The sequence below is a fragment of the Hyperolius riggenbachi genome, chromosome 5 (genome assembly GCF_040937935.1).
Source record: "Hyperolius riggenbachi isolate aHypRig1 chromosome 5, aHypRig1.pri, whole genome shotgun sequence".
In the NCBI taxonomy this organism is placed as follows: Eukaryota; Metazoa; Chordata; class Amphibia; order Anura; family Hyperoliidae; genus Hyperolius; species Hyperolius riggenbachi.
The window spans coordinates 373,187,266-373,211,280 of NC_090650.1; the positions used below are offsets into that span (position 1 = coordinate 373,187,266).

The window sequence follows — 24,015 nt, forward strand, 5'->3', positions numbered from 1 at the left end:
TTCGAATAGCTACAGCTATTCGGAGCTCGAATACCGAGCTCGGATAGCTGAAAAAGAGCTCGAATATTCGAGCTACTCGAATATTCGAGCTCTGCTGAGCACCACTGACAGCCACTAGGGCACACTATATAGGCAGTAGCAGTGTTAGGAAGCCTTGCCTAAGGTCTCCTACTGAATAGGTGCTGGCTTACTGAACAGACAGAGACGAGATTCAAACCCTGGTCTCCTGTGTCAGAGGCAGAGCCCTTAACCATTACACCATGCAGCCACTGCTTACAGATATGTAGCCAGACATGGCCTTGTCTTTTGTGTTCAACAGTTGTCAAGAGAAAAATTAGACAAGATAGCAGTGTTAGGAAGACTAGCCTAAGGTCTCCTACTGAATAGGTGCTGGCTTACTGAACAGACAGAGACGAGATTCAAACCCTGGTCTCCTGTGTCAGAGGCAGAGCCCTTAACCATTACACCATGCAGCCACTGCATATGGATATGTAGCCAGACATGGCCTTGCCTTTTGTGTTCAACAGTTGTCCAAAGAGAACCCCAGATAGCCAGGTAGATTAATATCTCTCTCTCTCTAGTAGGGATGGTCACCGCTTTCCGCGGAATTGTATTTTTGAGCATAAATGGTACATGCTAGGCTGGCTTCAGCATGTAGTGTTGGTGAGAGAGAGAGAGAGAGAGAGAGAGAGAGAGAGAGAGAGAGAGAGAGAGAGAGAGAGATGAATCTACCTGGCTATCTGGGGTTCTCTTTGGACAACTGTTGAACACAAAAGACAAGGCCATGCCTGGCTACATATCCGTAAGCAGTGGCTGCAGGGTGTAATGGTTAAGGGCTCTGCCTCTGACACAGGAGACCAGAGTTCAAATCTCAGCTCTGTATGCTCAGTAAGCCAGCACCTATTCAGTAGGAGACCTTAGGCAAGTCTTCCTAACACTGCTATATTGTCTAATTTTTCTCTTGACAACTGTTGAACACAAAAGACAAGGCCATGTCTGGCTACATATCTATAAGCAGTGGCTGCATGGTGTAATGGTTAAGGGCTCTGACACAGGAGACCAGGGTTTGAATCTCGTCTCTGTCTGTTCAGTAAGCTAGCACCTATTCAGTAGTAGACCTTAGGCAAGTCTTCCTAACACTGCTACTGCCTATAGTGTGCCCTAGTGGCTGCAGCTCTGGTGCTTTGAGTCTGCCAGGAGAAAAGTGTGATATAAATGTTATTTGTCTTGTCTAATTTTCCTCTTGCATTGAGCATAAATGGTACATGCTAGACTAGTTTCAACTACTTTCAGCTACTTTCAGCTACTTTCAGCTAGTAGTGTTGGTGGTATAATGGATATGTTAGTTACCTACCATACACTGAGACCTGGGTTCAAATCCCTGTCACGGTATGTAAGCTGTTTTTTGAAATACTGGAATTCCCTGGCAGATGAGACCATCCTCCCTCCGGTAGGAGGGAGGAGGGAATAGGTAGAAGGGTAGAAGGGAGGAGGGAATAGGTAGGAGGGTAGAAGGGTAGGAGGGAGGAGGGGCCCACAAGAGGCTAATTAAAATCTCCCTAGCAGAGTGTGTAGCAGCTGTCCCTTAACTAATTTGTGTAGGCAGATAAGTGAGTCAAATGGTATAAGGACCTTGCTTGGAGGGAGGGAGGGGGGACGGGCCTCCAGCATTGAGAGCAGTGTGTTTGGCAACAATGTGTCTGCTGACTGTGATGTAGAGGGTCAAAGTTTTGCTCAATAGAGCATTATGGGGTGAATCGAACTTCCGGGAAAGCTCGCCTTTGGTAGGCAAACGCGAACCACCGAAGTTCGCCTGGAACCGTTCGCCGGCGAACCGTCCACAACATCTCTACACAGTAGCAGCCCCTGTAACCGCAGGGGAGCCCAGAGCTGTAAAGGAACCCCAACTGCTACTTCAATCCCTGATAAAGGGATCCATCCTTCACATCAGGTGTTTTTGTGGCTATACTTGTTATGGGTGTGAGGATTACAATGCCCACACTTGTTTTAAGTCCCTTGCAAGATGGCCCAAAAGCTGTGAGTTTCACCAAGGTAGTCAAGGGAAAGAGTGTAAACATTGGGGGGGGGGGGGGGAGGAGGCATCAAAATTTTGCCGGGAAGCCACATGATTTGTAGTTATGCCACTGCCCTTACCTACTGTCAACCCTCCCACAAAGAAAAGAGAACGCTTTTGAAACAGCTCCGGTGCCTGAAGAAAACAATCCGTACCTAGCTACATCCAGCTGGAAAACAGTTCTTTTTTTTAAATAGTAATTAAAAAGCAAAAAGTAACAAAGGGGTGTATTAACATAACCTCATTAAATAATATTTTTACACTACATTCTCTTTCTCACCTTGGGAGTATTCTCAGGAACGTATGGCAGTTATAGCACGTGCGCAATTAGCGCAATCTGCGTCACCAGGGCAACCCCGGTTGCTAGTATAATGTGGATTATGCTATGGAGGGGAACAGAGGAATAATGGTGCGGCTCATGACAGAGCAGGAGAAGAGCAATGGGCTCGGCCTGCACTCCAACAAGATTATCCATCAGTCGAGAGCTCTCGCCGATGCATCAGGTTCGCTGTACAATAGATTCTTAACAGAAAAGACATCTAGGATGTGTCTAAGAAGATGAGTTGTAAGGATCTCAAGACAGCTTTGTTGCAAAGCTGAAGATCTTTCATAAACTTTTGAAACATTGGCCTCGATTCACAAAGCGGTGATAACCCAGTTATCACGCCTAAAAGACTTTAGGCGTGATGACCTTTTCACCACTGAGTTATCACCGATTTTTCCTGCTCTTCGCGCGAAGTTTTCGCGCGTACGCGCGTGAGAGCGCGCGCAAAGTCCCATAGGGCTTAATGGGAGCTTCGCGCGAAGCGTCGGGTGTTGCGCGCGCACTTACGCGCGTACGCGCGGCAACTTCGCACGAGTTTCTTCTTATCATGCCTAAAGTGACTTTAGGCGTGATAAGGGCCTTTTCACCACGGTGCTAACACTTTGCACCGCTTTGTGAATCGAGCCCATTGAGAATAAAGTTTAGGGGAAAACGAAAGTCACTGTATGACATCTCTAAATGTGCTTATGTTTAAGATTCTTTCGCTGATTTGGTCCTTTGTTTCATTTGCTCTGTATGGGTTGCTAGACTGGTCTCAAGATTTTTTGGGGAATCAAAGACTGATTTTGAAAAGCCTTCTTTCTTTCTTCAATACCTTGCCACTGGCATCCCTGAATTATTTATAGTGGCCACACTTACTGTAGTTTAGCATTATGCCTTTCATAAATAGTAATGGAAAGGTTTCATAGAAATTGTATCCTCAAATAATGTTAATGGCTGATCAATAGCTATTTTTTCTGCATTATCGTTATTTACGCTGTGCTGTAATATTTGCAGGAAGAGGACAAAAAGACCACCCTGTCTACCTTACATGGAATGTAAGAAAAAACATTATTCCTGTTCTCTTCAGCAATTTTGATATAACTTATCAGTGGTGTAGCAATAGGAGATGCAGAGGTTGCCACTGCTAGGGGCCCTCCTTCATCAACCTTATTAGCATTGTATTTGTGCTATGCTGGTAATGAACACCTCTATGGGCCTGATTCACAAAGCGGTGATAACTCAGTTATCACGCCTAAAAGACTTTAGGCATGATAAGCTTTGCACCGCTGAGTTAGCACTGATTTGTGCTCTTTATCGCGTGCAAAGTCCCGCGCGTAAAGTTTTACGTGCGCAATCACGTAATTCCGCTCGCAGCGCCCATAGGATTTAATGGGCGCATCGCGTGCACTGCGCGCAAAACTTTGCGCGCTGGAATTTAGCGTGCAAAACCTTGCGCACGGGAATTTCGCGCGAGTTTCATTTTATCATGCCTAAACTGAGTTTAGGCGTGATAAGGGGCTTTTCACAAGCGTGCAAACACTTTGCACCGCTTTGTGAATCAGGCCCTATGTGTGCATTGATGGTGGTAATTTTTAACAAACTGTTTCCTTACTATGATTACACCTCTTGGACACTGCAGCTGTCCTTGTTTTACGTTTTTGGGCTCCATATCAATATCAATACAGTGGATGGGGCCCCATGTATGCTTCTTTACCAGAGATTTATGGCCAGCAGGGGGGCATAACTATGGGGTAGCAGCTCCCATGACGTGGATGTCCTCCTACACCAGGGCCCTCCTCCTATTCCACCCTGCCTGTGTCAGACCCACAGATCAGCTTGTCGCAGTGTTAGGGCTTACCTCTTCCACTGTCAGGTCTCTTTAGTCCTCCCGTTGCAGCCACTAGGTGGCAGTCATCTCTGGTCTCTGTCTTCCTCTTGGTCTCACGTCATGTGTGACATGCAGAGAGACAGTGTTCGAGGGACCTGAAGATTGGAGAGACCTGAAGGTAAGCCCCAGACAGTATTGCAGTGATCTCTGGGTCTGACACAGGCAGGGGAGCATTGGAGGGGGACCCAGGGGGAGGAGGAGGAAGTCCACACCCCTCCTCTCCACTGACCTATCCCCCTCCCCCTTCCCCTGCACGCACACTTGTGAACTTGCTGCCTGCCACCCCCTAGTTATGCTCTCCTGCTGGCTGTTAATCATAGTTCTCAACTGTCCCATTTTTGGAAGGTCAGTCCCTAGTTGGAAACAAAATACCCCTGTCCCGATTTCTTCCTCATTTGTCCCTCTTTCAGGACTCAAGTACATATCTGGGTACTGAGGGGGGTCTGGTCGTGTATGTCATGTATGTCGTGTATATTGGTTCCTTGGAACCCTTTTTCTGGATTGTGACCCACATTGTCGAAGACCAAAAAACACAAGTGAGGACAGGCTTTGCCTCACCAGCTGTTTCACTGTGGTTGCCAATCTTGCAACCTATCCTTGCATAGCTCCCAACTGTCCCTCTTTTGGAGGTACAGTCCCTCTTTGGGAGCCCTGTCCCTCTGTCCCTCTTTCCTCCTCATTTGTCCCTCTTTCAGGAATTTGTCCCTCTTTTTATGTGTATATATATATATATATATATATATATATATATATATATATATATAATGTGTGTGTGTGTATGTGTATGTGTATATATATATAATATATTATTTCTACAAAAAATGTTTTTGATTGACTCTAAACTTTATTCCCATCCTTTAAATTGATAAATGACAAATTTTAAAATTGTTAATGTGAAGGAAAATGAACAAGGGTAGAAAGAACCAGTGTGGTTTGAATTATTAAACATAGTTTTCTTATCAAATCTTTATGGTATATGTGACTAGGGGTGTGACGGGGCATGATCAGGGGTGTGGCAGGGGCGTGGCTTAAGTGTCCCTCTTTCTTATCTCAAAAAGTTGGGAGGTATGTCCTTGTGACCATTCTGCACTTACCATTGTTGAGTGTCTCATAAACTCGACATACTACACCATTAGGGGCTTCTGGTTTCCCTGTCTTGTTTTTTTGTCTCCTTTCGAAGGTCCTTCACTGGTACCACACCCTCTACTTTTGTACGAAGGGACTCCGGTTAACCTACCATTATGTTTTTAGGATGTGGTACTGGTAATACGTTTCTGATTGGTTTGAATTCAGACCTGTTTTCTGAAAGCAGAACACTGCACGGCTAATTTAGCCGTTCTCTGAATCTATCTCTGTGCCAAGACACAAACATTAATCAGTAAGATGGGATTGCTGCGCAGGTAAAGCAGATGTGAACATCCTTGGTACTGTTAAACGGATGATGGATACCAATTCCTCTGCAAGCCTCCGTGTAGCAATCCATATAACTGACTGACGTGGAGCTGCAGCGGTCTGTCATCGCCCTTAGTCTTCTCAGAGCACAGGCACTGTGTATGTAATCTTACATTGTGATCATTATCTTTGAAAGAAACGTGACTTGAAAGACCTATAAAAAGCACTATTGCCAACTTCCTTAAAGGGACACTGAAGTGAAAAAAAAAACTTATTCTATAATTAATTGTATGTATAGTATAGATAATTAATATAATATTAGTAGCAAAGTAAAGAGTCTCATATTTTTATTTTCAGTTATATAGGTTTTTTTTAAAAAAAAACACATTGCATCATTCTCTAATATTTGCAGTTTACAAACTACACTCTAAACTATGAAACGGAGCAGAGCTAATGACCCTTTGAACTTCCCTGCAGTAAAATCTCATCTGAAGTTGTCATTCACTGTTTCTTTGATGTTTAAGTGCTTCAGAAAATAGCACTGCTCTCTAGCTAAATTAGTCAGAGAGCTCGGAGAAGCTCTTTTGCATACGTAACAAGTGAAGTTTCTTAACTCTTCCTGTACTGGAAATAATATGAGACTCAGATCTTTGCAACTAGTGTTCTATTTCTTATGCTGGGAATAAACCATGCATTTTTTTAGGCAGATAGATGGTTCGATAGATAATTTCCGACATGTCCGATCTCACTTTCGATTGATTTTCCGCTCGATTTCTGATAGAAGTTAAGGGAAATTGATAAGAAAACATAATCAAGCGGGAAAAATGAATCGAAACATGATCGAACGGCAAATCGACCGCAAAAATGCATTGTGTATTCCCAGCATCCGCTGCACTACACAAACAATTCATTATAACATACGTTTATTTTACCTTTAAAAAAAATAAACCTACTTATTTGACTGTTATACTGATCCTCTCTTTTTACTGGACCATTCTAGTGAGATGAATACGACGATTGTCTTTATCCCTGCTTAAAAATGATAGTTTCATGGCTGTCATGCTGAACCATTAATTCCTGTTACCTCTGAACAAAACACCTTCCCCAAGGATGCTACAAGGAAAGCCTGATTTGAGTCACAGCTCCTGAAATTGGGCCAGTAAAGTCTGCTACATGTATCCAATTTTGATTGGCCAAATTTTCATCTGCAGAAAAATCAACAGGAACTCTTGCACAGGACACAAAGAAAAACAGAGAGAAATGCACCCTGTATGTTTTTAGAGAGAAGAGCTTGTCTAATTCCCCCTCATCCTGAAGTAATCACAAGTGTAATTTGAGCTCTCAGCTGTGTCAGTACAGAAATGTGGCAGTCTTGGCAGACGCAGCTAATATGTAAACACAGGATGTTAACCCTTTTTCTACTTCCATGAAACCAGGAAGCAGACACACTGCAGATTTATTGCTGGAGTTCTATAAGCTGTAACAAAAGGCATGTTTTTTTCTTTAAAGGTCATTATGCTGTTGCTTATCTTTTAGAGCGGACAGGAAGTTCTGAGTTCAGGTCAGCTTTAAAAGGAAATAAATATTGGCAGCCTCCATATCCCTCTCACTTCAGGTCTCCTTTAAGTTATTTCAAACACAATATGTATAAGCACACCAACAATTCAAGTAAATAATTATCTTCTTCACTTGCCAGAGTTTAGGAAGGTTAGCAATATGAATTGATGATGGTGCCTTTTTAAACAGAACGTAATGAAGCTATATTATTTATGTTAAGACAAGAACAACAAAATAATAGCATCATTGCATCTTCATATTGCAGGTCAGAAAAAGCAATTGGAAGATCATTCAGATTTGGCTCAAGAAGAATGCAAGTCGGAAACAGCTGAGAATTCCATTGAGGAACATGCTGGAGGAGAACACGATGCAGATGGAGAAGAGATGACAGATGGGATAGAGGAAGACTTTGATGAAGATGGAAGCAATGAGCTGGTAAGATCTTGCTATCTAATCATTGTGCTCTGCTGGTTGTTATTTTCTGTGGATTTCTCGTTAATGACTATTGCCTGACCTATTGACCATAATGTGGATTGCTGCTTGGACCAACCATGGAATTTAACCTGTCCTGCTCTAGTCTAAGGGCCTGTATCCACTACAGATGGTGCAGTGCGATCATTGCATTATCGCAATCGTGAATTTCTGTACGCAGTGCGATGTGACACGACTAAAATTATGGGTAGCATGCTGCAGTTTCCTACAGCATGCATCCATAGTTCCATAGCCATAGTGTTGCGCCACATCCCAAAAGCAACTACCCCCTGGCTGGCCATGATGATTGCATTACACCGCGGCAATGCAGCTAGTGGAAATGGGCCCTTAGTCTCTGGTACTGCAATACAACTGATCTGCTGTGTATGACCCCTGGACCCATGCTGAGTTAGCTGTGTCTTACGTTTTGTACTATGCTATTCTGACCTCCTGTTGCCAACCTGGACTGTTCATTATCCTCATACCTGTATCTACTCAGTGTGGTTTTGGTGGAACATTTGCCTTCTTGGCCATAGTCTCCGTTCCTTGCGCACATAAAACCTGTGTGCTGGGATGAAGTGTTCAGTTATCCCTCAGCTCAGGAGGTAATTAAGACAGAAGATAGACTGACATGCAGGGACAGGAGCTGACAGGAGACATATTGGTCTGCGAGATACATAAAATGTATGATGCTGCACCTGCTCTAAATGGGGCTGAGGGGGAGGGGGGTGGGTTGCAGGTGGGCCCAGCCAGCAGAATTTGACTGGGGAGCCCACAACCTTTAAAATTAAGCCCCTACTGTAGCAAAATGTTTTTGTATCAGGACGCTGAACATGGCTGAAGGGAGTGAAGCACAAAAAGGTGACTAACTGCTCTATAATGCTCCACTCGCGCCTCTGCCATGGCCGGGGGAGGGGCCAGGCCGCACAGGAATCATGGAGGGTGGGTTCTCGCTACACCCCACAGCATGCACGAAATTTCCCATAGAGAACTCGACTCTCCACGGATATACTGCATAACCAAGTATTTTTATTGTATTTTCTAGTGGTTGTACAGCATGTCAGGACGACGTTTCGGGCCAGTCACCCTTTGTCAAGTGCTTCTTGCTAAACCTGCCCTTCACAGCTCTGTGCCCAGAGGCTAGCACCTCTCCAGCCCTCCGCACGGCCCTGCCTGTGCTTACTTTCCAGTCCTTGAGGTCTTTCTCCATTTATTTTTTTCATTCAGCAGTCATTTTTCTGGCCTCTAAGGGCGCTGTATACATTTGTAAAGAGGATCTGTGTATATGAAATCCCTGCTTGACAGCAAGATATAGATGACAGGAAGTCTGTCACAGTATAGACAGCTCCCCTTCTGCTACAAGTAACTAAAATAACTTCAGACAGGAGGTAACACAGATATTTGTGCATCCCAGATAACTGCAAGTACTTGTGAATGTTAAATATTGCAGTCATGTCTGGTTAGATGGGAAACAGAATCACATTTTAAAAGGAATTTTGACAAATTGATAAATGAAATGTGAGGCTCTTACTTATGTGGCTATAGACCATATGCAATTCACTTTCTCCTAAGTTTTCTCCTAGGTGATATTTTTATATCTGATTCATAAAATGCCTTTTAGGCTGCTTTCACAGTGGGACGTTACAGGCGCACGTTAGAGCAGCCTGTAACGCAGCCCAACTCACAGTAATGAAAAATCAATGGGCTGTTCACAGTGCCCACGTTGCGTTACATTGTAACGCTGGACGTTCAAAGAAAGTGCAGCATGCTGTGCGTTATAGGTGGTTTTAGCTGCTAGACTGTTTGCACATGCTCAGTAAGGGGAGAGTCCGCTATTGTTCCTAGCCACATGGCTAATTAATATTCATTGCACTGTAGTGTTGTCCAGATCATGAACGATTCGGATCTTTATTCCGGATCTTTTTTGTGAGTCGAATCATCCGCATCATCACAATGAAGGATTCGGTTCACAGTGGATGTCTGGAAGAAACAGGAACTGCAGCTTCTGTGCAGAAGCACAATTCCTGCTGCATCTCTCCCTTCCCCATTAGCACCCTCAATGTGCCTTCATTCTCCTGCACCTCTCACTCTGCTGCACCCCTGCTTCCTGCTTCCCTAGTAAAATGATTCAAAGATTCGATTCAAAGATCCAGATCTTTTCAATGATCCAATTCGAATCATCCGAATCATTGAAAAGATCCGGACTTCCCAGGATAGCACCAAGAGCCTCATAACGTGGCTCAATCTGACATCCAACATCAACACCACCATGCATTGTGTTAGGGGCACGTTATGCGACCTTAACGTCCCCTAAAACGCAACGTCTTGGTGTGAAAGAGGCCTTAAGCCACCAGCAAGCAAGAAAATACTCAGAATAATTTTGCAGTTCTTTTCCACCTACCTTTTGGTACTTTTTTAATTGCAGAGTGATAAAAAGTTATTTTAAACAAAGATGAACAATTATATCCTAGGAGTAAAATTAGGATAAAAAGTTAATTGCATATGACCCATATATATCTTTTACTTCTCGCTGTTTTTTACACACAGCATGTTAACTGTTATTTATATGCGTTGTGCTGTTAGTGATGGCCAATGTGGACTGGGCAGCAAGCCAGTCATTCAGATAACAGGTAGAGCTACCTGCTGTACTTCACATCTAAGGGAATATTCAAAAAATGCTGGTAATTTGTGCTCAGGATGTGTACATAACATTTACAGGCCTTTACAGAAAGTGTGGAACATGCATTATGCAATTAGCGTAACACACATTATACACACAACAGAAACATTGTGTGTACGAGCAACTTTATAAAACGTGTGTGTATAGAGCAACATGTTTGTGTATAAAGCAACACGGGTTATGTTCTCACATAGTATTTGTTGCTGTTTCATGAAAAGTCCCCTAATGATAGAAGTGTCGTAGGGGTGTCTTGGCACCTTATGGGGAAAAGGCACAGGAGACAAAAAAACAGGAGCCCAAATAGGGTAATATGTCAAAAGTAGGTATGATAAGTGAAATAAGAAAAATGCTACTTACAAAGGAGGGTTGCAAGGGGTAACCGACCACAGAAAGCAGGTGGAGACCATTAACCCAACTCCACTCAGTGTAGTCCTAGCCAGGACCCAGATGTGGTCGCTCTCTTGAAGAAAAAAGGCAACAGATGTTCACCGTGGAGGGAACCACGGATGTTCTGTTGCCACCCCTCAAACAGGATATGAGTGGGGGTAAATTAAGCACGATAGGGAAAAGAGGCACCCTAGTTGGATTAAAATCATCTAAAAGCAGCTTAAAAACGAAAAAGAAACGAGATGTTGACGAAATCTTTGTAATTTTACAAAAGATTTTTTATTTAGCTCAGGAAATGCATTTCGCGGGTCTGAGCCCGCTTCCTCAGGCCAATAACAGTGGCAAATGAATAAATCTATTAGTGAGGCTCCCTTTGCTGAATAGATGTATTCATTTGGCACTGTTATTGGCTTGAGGAAGCTGGCTCAGACCCGTGAAACGTGTTGCCTGTGCTAAATAAAAAATCTTTTGTAAAATTACAAAGATTTCGTCATTGAGGTAAGACGCCTCATTTTTTTTTTTGTTGTTGTTTCTAAGATGCTTTTAGATGCTTTTATCCAACTAGAGCACCTCTTTTCCCTATTGTCCCCTAATGATAGAAAAAAAAAGAGTTGTTAAAGTTGTGCTGGGAGTGGATTGCAGAGATTTTACCTGGCTCAGTCCACTGTCATCTGTCATAAGCAGCAGCAAAAGCAGACATACAGATAATGTGGACAAAAGGGCATTTAAGGTGAAACTTTAATACTACCGAGCATTAGAAACGTGTCTGGTATTTTGCCAGGAATGTTTCCTTCCTGTTTTTAGAAGTGACCAATTTAATAATAGTTTTCCTTTACTAGCTAAAAGTATCATAACCCAACTAAGTCAGAATGTATTTTGTATTTATTCTGTTTTAGATGGAAAATCATGTATCAGACATTGAAGACACAAGTAACTGAAATGATGACTTCTGGTAAGTTTTTAGAATAATAATTGTATTTCTAAAAGGAACAATGCTGTACCCTGTTTATGATCTGTTTTGTGTGTTTATTTTTATCAGTAGATTGTATCTAATTTCAGAAATTATAAAAAAAAAAATATTTGAAGCACAAGTGAACTAAAAATAAATATAACTGCTGCCAATGCTTGGAAGATTTTCAGTGCTCCTCATAGCCCCAGGTGCCCTCTACTCAGCTTAGCAGTCCACCCATCTCCCAACCAACCCCCGAACGCCCCCTTCCCCTCCTGGTGTGACCAGCGCTTATATTAAAAGAGCCTATTCAGTCAAAATTTCACATTCTGTGGAACCTCTTCTAATTCAAAGTAATAATTACCTGCCAGATCTTTTTCTATTGAATCAATCCCAGAGCCCTGTGTCAGCCCGCTTCCGCATGTAGCCCCGCCTTCTTGCAGAAAAGAGCCATGGCGCTACTGTGCCACTTTTTTTATCTTGAATATCGAAAGCTCCTTGGCACAATTCAGCAAGATGGTGGAGATGCACATCGGAAGCCAGCGGACAAGCAAATTATAACTTTCTATTAGAGGATAGCATAGACTGTGAAATTTTGACTGAATTGACGCTTTAAATTTAGTTCAGGCGTGTTTTACCTACATTAATTAAATATTAAATTGAAAAGTTAATTTAATGTGGGAAAAGGGACCCTTTTGCAAAGGCTAGGAGAAATAAATTCCTTGCCAAACACTTTATTGAGGAACAGGAAATGTCCCTTTGCATCCAACTTTTTAGAGAGGGAGAACAAGAAAAAGTGTCAAAGGAAATTTTCTTTTGAAATGTTTTTTTTTCTTCCAAGGACCTGTTGGTGTGAAACGTGTAAAAGAATCCGTTCCTCTGTGAAGCTGTGCTTTCTGTTTGTTGCATTCTGTACTGGTGCCACCTACAATTCATAATAAAGCAGACAGTGTGACAAAAAAACAGGGCTTTCCTTTCACCAGCCTGACATCTCCAGAGTCCAGAATCCGAACCAACCCATACTTTGAAATGAGGGCAAAAAGCAGCTTCAAATATCTATTTGTAAGTTCGGTTAAAACAAGAAGTTTTAAATCAGGATGATACCATTTATTGGCTAACTAAAAAGAATAAGAATAAGTAAGCTTTCGGCTTTGCAGCCTTCATGGTGCGTAATGACTGCCTAATTAAAAAAGAGGAACTTTACTGTACAACACTTTGAATAAAAATGCTTATATTTTACAATAGTAATGTATAAAGTTGTTAGTCAGTGTCTGCCCATTGTAAAAACTTACCTCGCCCTGATTTACATTTATTAATTTTATCAGAGATGCCAACATTTTGACTGCTGGCAAGGTGAATCACAATTAGATTTTTACTGCACAATTAGCAGGAACATCACGTGATCTCCTAGAGTGCTCTTAGGGAGAAGGCTGCATAACATCATAGCATAGGCTAAGTATCATTGGGAGGGCGGGGTTACCAATATACAGAAATATATAGATATAAAAAATGTTTCTGATGCTGAATTTAAGATAATTACAATACAATGAATAGTGTTGGTGTTCAAATTCGGGACCAGGTGGTTCAGAAACCAAATAGTAAGTAAGACTACAGTAAGTAAGACTACAACAGTAAAAAGTAGGACTATAGTGCATTACTTCAGGACTGTGAACAGAACCATACAAGTCATTTTCTTCTGCCTAATCAATCCAGGCATACACACAGTGCTACTATTTTAATGAAAGTATTTAAAGAAGACCCGTAATGACATATGGTTGCACATACTAAATATTTCAAGGTCTTAATTTTTACTGTGGGTGTTCAATTTCAGGACCACGTGGTTTGGAACCAGAAAAGCCAGATTCATCACGATTTCAGCACTGGACAGCAGGATGGGATGTGTTTCATTTACCTCTGATACTTGCTGATTCCAAGCTGGAAGGAGGAAGTATCAGATCCTGGTGGAACGCACCCAGTCCTGCTGTCCAGTGCTGAAATGGTGATGAATGTGGCTGTTCTTGTTCCAAAACAAGTGTTCCCAAATTCAAATGCCAACACTAAAAATGAGTATCCTGAATAATTTAGCTTTGTGTTGTACTTTGTACAATAAAATTGTACTTTGTGTACGCCTGGCTTGATGAGGCAGAAAAAAAGGAAACAAAAAATTCTATTTAGTGATGAGCAGAAATTATGCCCATGCATAATTACGCATCATAGTACGCAATTACGCATCATAATCGTAATGTGAAATAGCGTAATTGCATAGTTATTTATCACAATAAGTAATTACGCATGAATTTACGTGTAATTTACGTGTAATTTACGCGTAATTCCGTGCTGACTTTGGTGGTGAATAGCAAAGCCCCCATACATGCTATTGCCAAATTGTCTACATATGTTAAGAAGAATAGTGGGTAAAGTTACAAAACGAATTGTTCAAAAAGACCTTGTAGTTTTTAAGCAAAATCGATTTTAAATATACAAAAAAAGGTTTTTAAACATTTTTCTGGGTTTAAAAAGCATTTTTCTTTGCAGTATTAAAATTGATTTTATCAAAAACCACAAGGTCTTTTTGAAAAGTTTTTTTTTACTTGTACCCACTATTCTCCTTAACATATGTAGCAATTTTGGTAGCAATAGCATATATGGGGGCTTTGCTATTCACCGCCAAAGTTGGCACTAAATTACGCATAAATCCATGCGTAATTACAAATGATTATACAAAGTCAATTGAATTACGAAATTGTAATTATATATAGGCGTAATTGCAAAAATGTATGTGTAATTTGGCGTAATCGTAATTAGCAAATTACGATCATCACTGCTTCTATTTTAAGAAAATTAAATGCTGTACTTTGCAGGTCTTTCTCAACCTAGGGAATCTGTGTTTATTTAGGACTACTACTAAAAATCCAAAACTTCTATGGACAACCCACAGAGCAGATTCTATATGCTAACCAGGGCTGTCCAACTCCAGTCCTTAAGGGACACATCCATGCCAGTGTTTAGGATATACAGAGAAATCTAGGAATGTGTTCTACTTGATGGACCACACCTTTCCTTATTCACTCCCATCAATTCATTTGAGCTGTGCCAGAAATGTGCAAGGACATCGGTACATGAGGACTGGAGTTTGACAGCACTGTGCTAAGCTGAAAAAATAAAGTTATAGCAAGAGTTCAGTTATAGCAAATAATAAATGTAAAAAAAGAGACATCTCACCAGTCAATATAATGGCGATCTCTGGTGTTTTCTGCTCAATACTGCTCTTTAATGTTCCTGACCTACTTTAGTGTTACAAGGTTTGTACATACTTTTTATATTTAATCATTTATCCTAAAACTCAGGAGACTGAAAAGAAAAGAAAAAAATAATGACTGGAAAAGCCAGGCTGAGAATAATATTAGCATGAGGCCTTCACATCCTGCACATGGAGACGTACAAACTCCATCTTCCTAATGATAAAAGCCCTGAGTGCCATTTACAGCAGAATATAAATGTTGACATCTTGAAAGGCGAAGGACATGAATGTATGTCGTAACTTGAGTAGCATATGCGTGTTCATTTATTTTAATGATTGCTATTGTATCAGTAATGCATTAAAAGCACCTTTTTATTAGGCACATAATGCTTGTCTAGGAGTAGCCACCAAAGCTTCTGCTGCAGATAATGGCAGTGAGCTCCCAGACATACAATGTGATATAACAATGGCAGATAAAATCCTTTTTTTCATGTAGCTGGCAGTAATTCTGTATCCAACGCAAGTGGAGAGTTTCTCTTTTTTTTTTTTTTTTTTTTTTACATAATTTTTATCTTTTAGAGCATTTATTATGTTTCATTATTGGAAAAAAATATGGTTTTACTCTAAACAACTGAAAGGAGAAATCATGACATGTTGTTAGATTGGACATTACTGTAAATAGGAATACAGTTTGTATTTTGTATCTATTTAAATGATTGTGTCTTTCAAAAGTTATCTGCAAAACTTTTTTCAGCCTGTGACTTTAGTGTTCTAAAGGAGGCCATATGTAATTAAATGTGTTTTTTTTTTCCGAACAATAAATCTCATTGATCAATCAAAAAAATCAAACTAATATATCATACACTGATACATTTTTTCCAAAAATATCAAACAAATAACTGAATAAAACTCAGTTTTTATATTTTTCTTTCTGATTTTTTTCAACACATCAGATCAGATTTTCATGAAGAACTAAAAATCTGGTAGTCTTAAAAAATGTTTTGTTTTTGTTTCTTTTTTACTTCTTATACAATTGTTTTGATTGAAAAAAAAATGATTGCTTCGATTTGTATAGCCACCTTAAAAATAACCTGGAATAAATCAGAGAGTTATTTGTAGCAACAGATTGCTTGACTGACAGATCTAAAGAAAATACAGTAATTCTCTAGGTGGCCAATTCAATTTTTGAGGTATTTTGGACCAGGCAAATGTGATTTTCACTTGATCAAATAATCAGAAAAATCAAAACATTTATGATAATTTTTTTAAGAAAATTTCAAACAAACAATTGAATAAAACTCAGTTTTTATACTCTATCTGATTTTTCTAACACATCCAATCAGATGTTTATTGAAAAAAAAATTGATTGTTTTCTCTTCATCGAAAAAAAGTGCTGTCATAGGACACACAAGCAGGACAGTCACAGACGAGGTTCTGGCGTTAGAGGAACTGTAACAACATATAGTAGAATGCAGTAAATTATTCAAGATATTCACTTCTATGTTAAATATCCTGATTTAAGAAATACCATCAGAAATGCCTCATTATAGCTATATATTACTGTATATTGGTATGTAGCCCCTCCTGCTGAGACTTATTTTAGGTTATCAAAGTCCTTTTCTTCTTTCTCTGCCTGAAAGTATTAATATTCAGCCATTCAACTGACATTGTCTCTCCACCCAGGACTTAGCCAGACTATAGTGTCAATCACTGATAAGAAATTATAGCCACACACCACTTTTCTGGCAGAGTACCATGCTTCTGAGAGCAGAGGGTAGATAAAAAAGGTTATTAGTTCATATATTTTAGCTCTCTGAGACATAACTGTGTTATTGAGCTGAGATAAAACAATACATCTACTTTTTAAACTTTTTAAACAGAACCTAAAACTGTGGGAAATCTAGGAGTTTTAGGAGAAGGGGGTTGTTTATTTCATCAGTTTATTTTCACTTAAAGGGGTCCTACAGCGAAAAACTGTAACATTTAAAATGTTGTGCAAACATATACAAATAAGAAGTACATTTTTTCCAGAGTAAAATAAGCCATAAATTACTTTTCTCCTATGTTGCTGTCACTTACAGTAGGTAGTAGAAATCTGAAAGAAGTGACAGGTTTTGGACTAGTCCATCGCTTCATAGGGGATTTTCAGCAAGGCTTTTATTCTTTATAAAGATATTCCTTAAAAAGGATTTAAACAATGATGCCGGCCAGCTTCCCTGCTTGCTACACAGTTTTTTTGGCAGTTGGACAGAGCAAATGCCATTTACTAAGTGCTTTTGAAAATAAATACATCCCTGAGAATCCCCTATAAAGAGATGGACTAGTCCAAAACCTGTCACTTCTGTCAGATTTCTACTACCTACTGTAAGTGACAGCAACATAGGAGAAAATACATTTATGGCTCATTTTACTCTGGAAAAAATGTACTTCTTATTTGTATATATTTTACATTTTACAGTTTTTCACTGTAGTGCCCCTTTAAGGTATACTTTAAGGACAGTTTGTTATTTTTATTTATTTATGTTTCAGTTGTTAAATTGCCCTACCAATCTAAGTTGCACATGCCTTTTATCAGTTACATTTTGTCTTTGATGCATTTTGGTCAACACACCTGAGAATATAAAATGTGTGATAAAGCTTACTATTCCTGTTTAGAAGCAATTTTCAAGTGTTCTCAGCAGGATGTTCACCAGTGGATTACAAACTAGAAGCTAAAAAACAATTCTCATTTTCTTCTTTGAAAGTAACAAATATGATGTAGATACATGTTTATATTCACCTAAGTTGATGATGATGATTATTACTATTATTATTATTATTATTAATTTCTAAAGCTCCAACTGTAGTGTTGTACAAAATAAGAAAAAAAGGGGTCTTTAATAATATAGATCAGGGGTGCCCACACTTTTTCGGCTCGCGAGCTACTTTAAAATTTGCCGAGGCCAGGAGATCTACCAACGTCCCAAATGCTAAGCATGCCCCCCCCCCCCAACGTAGGTTAGCCAGGTGTATGTGCCTGCAGCATAGGTTACGTGCCCTCAGTATAGGTTAGCCAGGTATATGGGCCCTCAGTATAGGTTAGCCAGGTATATGGGCCCCCAGTCAAGGTTGGCCAGGCATATGGGCCCCCAGTGTAGGTTAGCCAGGCATATGGGCCCCCAGTGTAGGTTAGCCAGGCATATGGGCCCCCAGTGTAGGTTAGCCTGGCATTTGGGCCCCCAGTGTAGGTTAGCCTGGCATTTGGGCCCCCAGTGTAGGTTAGCCTGGCATTTGGGCCCCCAGTGTAGGTTAGCCAGGTATAGGGGCCCCCAGTGTAGCTTATCCAGGTATAGGGGCCCTCAGTGTAGCTTAGCCAGGTATAGGAGCCCTCAGTGTAGCTTAGCCATGTATATGGGCCCCTAGTGTAGGTTAGCCAGGTATAGGGGCCCTCAGTGTAGCTTAGCCAAGTATAGGAGCCCTTAGTGTAGCTTAGCCAGGTATAGGAGCCCTCAGTGTAGCTTAGCCATGTATAGGAGCCCTCAGTGTAGCTTAGCCAGGTATAGGGGCCCTCAGTGTAGCTAAGCCAGGTATAGGGGCCCTCAGTGTAGGTTAGCCAGGTATAGGGGCCCTCAGTGTAGGTTAGCCAAGTATAGAAGCCCTCAGTGTAGCTTAGCCAGGTATAGGGGCCCTCAGTGTAGCTTAGCCAGGTATAGGGCCCCTCAGTGTAGCTTAGCCAGGTATAGGGCCCCTCAGTGTAGCTTAGCCAGGTATAGGAGCCCTCAGTGTAGCTTAGCCAGGTATAGGAGCCCTCAGTGTAGCTTAGCCAAGTATAGGAGCCCTCAGTGTAGCTTAGCCAGGTATAGGAGCCCTCAGTGTAGCTTAGCCATGTATATGGGCCCCTAGTGTAGGTTAGCCAGGTATAGGGGCCCTCAGTGTAGCTTAGCCAGGTATAGGGGCCCTCAGTGTAGGTTAGCCAAGTATAGAAGCCCTCAGTGTAGCTTAGCCAGGTATAGGGGCCCTCAGTGTAGCTTAGCCAGGTATAGGGGCCCTCAGTGTAGGTTAGCCAAGTATAGAAGCCCTCAGTGTAGCTTAGCCAGGTATAGGGGCCCTCAGTGTAGCTTAGCCAAGTATAGGAGCCCTCAGTGTAGCTTAGCCAGGTATAGGGGCCCTCAGTGTAGCTTAGCCAAGTATAGGAGCCCTCAGTGTAGCTTAGCCAGGTATAGGGGCCCTCAGTGTAGCTTAGCCAGGTATAGGGGCACTCAGTGTAGCTTAGCCAGGTATAGGGGCCCTCAGTGTAGGTTAGCCAAGTATAGAAGCCCTCAGTGTAGCTTAGCCAGGTATAGGGGCCCTCAGTGTAGCTTAGTCAGGTATAGGGGCCCTCAGTGTAGGTTAGCCAAGTATAGAAGCCCTCAGTGTAGCTTAGCCAGGTATAGGGGCCCTCAGTGTAGCTTAGTCAGGTATAGGGGCCCTCAGTGTAGCTTAGCCAGGTATAGGGGCACTCAATGTAGCTTAGCCAGGTATAGTAGCCCTCAGTGTAGCTTAGTCAGGTTTATGTACCTGCAGCGTAGGTTAGCCAGGGTCCTCTGGACTCCTGGGACCTCCGGCAGGCAGTCCGCTGGCCAATAAGAATGTCGTCAGGGAGAAGACGGCAAGACGCGGCGAGGAGAGAGGGAGGAGAGAGGCGGCGCAGCCGCTACGTCATGGCTGGGGGTGGCGCCGGGCATGTTACAAGCACGCACGTTGCAGGCTGCCCGGCGCCGCCCCCAGCCATGACGTAGCGGCCGCGCCGCCTCTCTCCTCCCTCTCTCCTCGCCGCGTCTTCTGCCCTGCATTCTTATTGGCCGGCAGCTAAACATGCTGCTGGCCGCAAAATTTAATGAGACGCGGCCAAGAGGCCGCGATCTACCAAGAAGGCGGTCGCGATCTACCGGTAGATCGCGATCGACCTATTGGGCAGCCCTGATATAGATAATGGGATTATTTTTTAATGGCTCAATACTTGTTGGTTGACAGGACAGGCGTTGTATCTAGAAATGTTTTTGCATATACATATATAGAGAACCATATGCTGTGGATACATTTATGGAGAACAATAAAATAAGAATCTAAAGCCCTCATACACATGCTAGATTAAAGTTGGCTAAACCAGCCAATAACGGCCACCTCAGCCAATGATCTGGCGTGTGTGTACAGTAGACCCTGACTAGAGACCGAATTGGCAGGCGGATCAATTTGGCCAAGTGATGCGTGTCTGCATGGCCTCGGTCCAGTGATGTCACCCGAGGAATCAGGTTCCAATCCCCATCAGACTATATCAATTAAGCATGTATAGGCCTTAAAGAGGAGCTGTTAGGTATAAGGTCTCAGAGAAAATAAACACATATATCAGTAGCTAAAGATTGGCTGTACTTACATTACATATGCATTTCACTGTCCACGTTGGTACTTCACAGAATTTGTATATAGTATATGCAGAGATTGATGCTCCTGACAGCTCATGGCAGGCTCCATGTTTTTCTGTCAAATGTGTCGTCATGTCCTGCCTGCTTCCTGATCACAGATAAGCTCCTACTTGAACAACACAGTGTGCAGTGAATATTAATGAGCCATGTGGCTAGGAACAATAGCTGACTCCTGCAGTGTACTCTGCCCCGGAGATTTATCAGTGCTACGCGCTGGACTGAGTTACAAGCTGCTGAAACGTCTCATTAGCAGCCGAGGGGAGGGCCCCAGAATGCTTTGCAGTATAGTATGCGGCTTGCGTCCTCTTAGGTCTAACAGCTTTTCTGATAAGAACACATCAAAGGTAAAAGAGATTTTTATCTTCAATAATGCCTTTATGGCTTCCTTCTAAACTGTTTAACACAGGAGAATAGAGGTTTAAATTAGCTTCTGCAGCCTGACAGTTACTCTTTAAAGAGAAACCGTAACCAAAAATTGAACTTCAGCCCAACCAGTAGCTATAGCTAATACCCCCCTTTCCCATGAGAATTATTTTCCTTTTCTCCAACAAATCATCAAGAGGCTCTGTATGGCTGATATTGTGGTGACACCCGTTTCACAGTGTGATGTCAGGACCTGGTTCTGACATCACACTGTGGGAGCCTTGCAGCTATGTGGTAAATGTCAGAATGTAAATCAGGGAGAGGAAAGATCTTGCAATGGGAAAATACTGACTAAATCATTTATACATAATGATTGTACAAATGAAGTACAGTAAATTTTCATTACATTATTTTCACTGGAGTTCCCCTTTAAGCAACAAACTAAATAATAATATTAATAATAATAATTTGTAAAATGTTATATCATCTTTATAAAACAATACAGTTTTTTTAGCACAGAAGTTAATAAAGAAATAAAGCCATATATTTTAAAATTCTCTAAACTATATAACTGTACCTTATATTTATACACAGAAAAAAACCTATTTTGTAATGACAATATATTACATAATGATTATTAATCAATATTAAGAGAGCAGAGCTTTAGTCCTTACCAACATTTTCAGCAGGGTTATGGCTATGACTCTAGACATGGCTCTATACTGTAGCTGTTTGCAACAATGAGCCTCTGGTGTTTTTCCATGCAATACATACTTATAGAAGCAAAACCGCAAGTCCATTTTACTTGTATTCTCGCAGGAGCTACTTTTAAGAGTTTTGGTGAACAAAAAATAGAAATTGTACTATACTTTATTTTTGGAACAGTTTAGCTCAGTATTTGTATGTATGCATTGAAGTTTATTCATTTTTTTTTTTTATTATTATTATTATTAAAGATTTTTTATGTTTGTTCAACAGGTACTATATGAATGAATTAATTATGATCCAGAGGATTGTGAGAAGCATATAAATTGTATGTTTACTGATCTGACTGCACAGAAACTTGGAAAAGTACTGACTTTGACTTACATGTTTTTGAATGGTATTATTGTATGTTTTATTATTTACACTGTAATGTGAGCATCTTTTTTTTTTTTCTTTTTTGCATTTGCCTTTTTCATATTCCTTAATTTTGTTGTTTAAAGTGGAATTCCAGGAATAAACAGTATATATGTATATATACATACACATATATATACGTATTTACATTTCACAGGAGAAATATAAAAACTTCCTTTTCTGCAGCATTAATCATTTAAAGACCTATTTGCTAAAGTACAGTTTGGAATTTAGGCCCGCTTTAGTGAATGCTGCATCATTATCCCTGGGACAGCAGCAAAAAGGAGGCAAGGAGGAAGAGGGCAATAGCATTAATGTAACCACAAATTTCACTTAAATACAAGATTAGGAGACCTTTTTTTTTCTTAATTAAAGCCATGGCTTTCACTTTGTTCATGGTCCTGGAATTCCGTTTTAATTTAAGTTGTATCATAATGGAAAATTTGTACACACATGTATATTTGTAAGAGCCACTTTTTACAAATAGCACATTTTGTTTCTATACCAATGGCACCACTATTTTTTTCTGCCTGTGAGTTTTATTCATGGTCTGCACTGATATATATGTGTATATAAGTAGATTTGCACTGTTGTGCTTTAATTTCAAAATGGTTTATTGAAAATGTAAATAGCTTAATATGTCAGCATTTACTAGTAAAACTATTAACTGTCTGTAAAGGTTTCATTTTTACTCCCTTATTTAGACAATTTAAATACAAATGTGTTTGCTAATTGCTAGTTATGGGTTTATGTGGCCCTTGTCATCATCGCCAGGTATTTTATTATGAGCCCAAACAAACATTTCAGTAAATATTGAAAGTTGTAACTAGTTTTGTTTCTGAAAGAACTAGATTATAATAAAATAAATGCTATCAAAAGATTAACATTGCTTTTATTAAACATAATTAAAATAGAGTATTTTAAGACATGTAAACATAGAAGAGAGGTACAGACAAAATATTTTTAAATTGTTTGTTTGACTGGTATATATCAATTTTTAATTTTATTTAGTTGTAGTTCAAAAAACACTTAGACCTCAATTCACTAAGCTTTATCGAACAATTTACCGAAAGTTTGATAATTTACCTCATCGGTAAAATCTAATTTTGAATTCACTAAGGTCTTACAGATTTGATGAATGTTTTATCAATAAAACATTCGATAAATATATAACACCTTAGTGAATTCAAAATTAGATTTTACCCATGAGGTAAATTATCAAACGTCAGTAAAGTGTTTGATAAAGCTTAGTGAATTGAGGCCATAGTCAAAGAAATACTAATTGTTGCATCCAGGTGAGAGACCTGCATTGAGTTAGGTACACGTGGGACACCTAAAATTTGGGTCTGAAATGGGTAAACTGCATTATTTGCAGTTGGGTTGTGCATTGGTTCAGGTTTGGCTAGTATTACCCAGTAAAATGCTATTGCTTACAGAAGTAAAAAGGGCAATTTCTATGTGTATGCCACCAAAGCTGACTGCACTGACCTAGCCCTAAACAAAAAAATACCCTTATCCCTCCAACAATGCCTAAGGCTAGCAGTAGGCATTAACCCTAACCAATAACTTACCCTTCCAATGATGCCAAACACTAACCAATATGGAAAGGACAAGTTATGATTAGTGTGCTAAAGGACAAGTTAGAATTTAATTGGTGCTATGTTTTCAGGTTTAATTTATTTTAGCTATTAGCTAAGTTTAGAACTATTAGATATTGTTAGGGATGCAATATTTAGGTTGGACAATTAATTTTAGGGATATTTTAAAAGGTTAAGGTTAGGTTATTGTGAACTGTTAGGATTCAAGTGTGAGGAATACAGTGAGTTAGTTATAGTTAGTTAGGGTTAGTGCTGTCGGAGGTGAAGAGGCCACAATTAATAGAAGATTATGGCTACTGTAAATCAGTCTATTTTAGTTAAGTGCAGTCAGTTGACAAGTCATTTGATTACTTTTTTGTTCTGGTATTTCACAAATTATACTGTACTTAGATTTCAGCCCAAAACCAGTCCAGATGGGATTGGGCACAACAGCATATAGACTGCCTAGGGGTTTAGGGCAACAAAATGGCCAGAAACTGCCCTTTTTGTGATGGCTGCTATTATCAGAAGATTCATTTCTTGACTAAGGCTTCTTGCACACAGGGACG

General features: G+C 40.5%; 1 protein-coding gene across 6 annotated transcripts in view; it reads left to right on the top strand.

The window, feature by feature from the left end:
- The window catches only part of RALYL (RALY RNA binding protein like), an 835,206-nt gene extending 812,274 nt beyond the window's left edge, over positions 1 to 22,932 (top strand). For 5 of the 6 annotated variants that reach the window (XM_068237573.1, XM_068237569.1, XM_068237570.1 and 2 more), the window contains 3 exons: positions 7,484 to 7,653; positions 11,653 to 11,708; positions 21,729 to 22,932. In XM_068237573.1, coding sequence (XP_068093674.1) covers positions 7,484 to 7,653; positions 11,653 to 11,694 — 212 coding nt within the window. In that variant the 3' untranslated portion in view covers positions 11,695 to 11,708; positions 21,729 to 22,932. The remainder of the gene's footprint in view (positions 1 to 7,483; positions 7,654 to 11,652; positions 11,709 to 21,728) is intronic. The other variant, XM_068237574.1, reaches the window with a different exon arrangement.
- Positions 22,933 to 24,015: the final 1,083 nt, after the last annotated feature.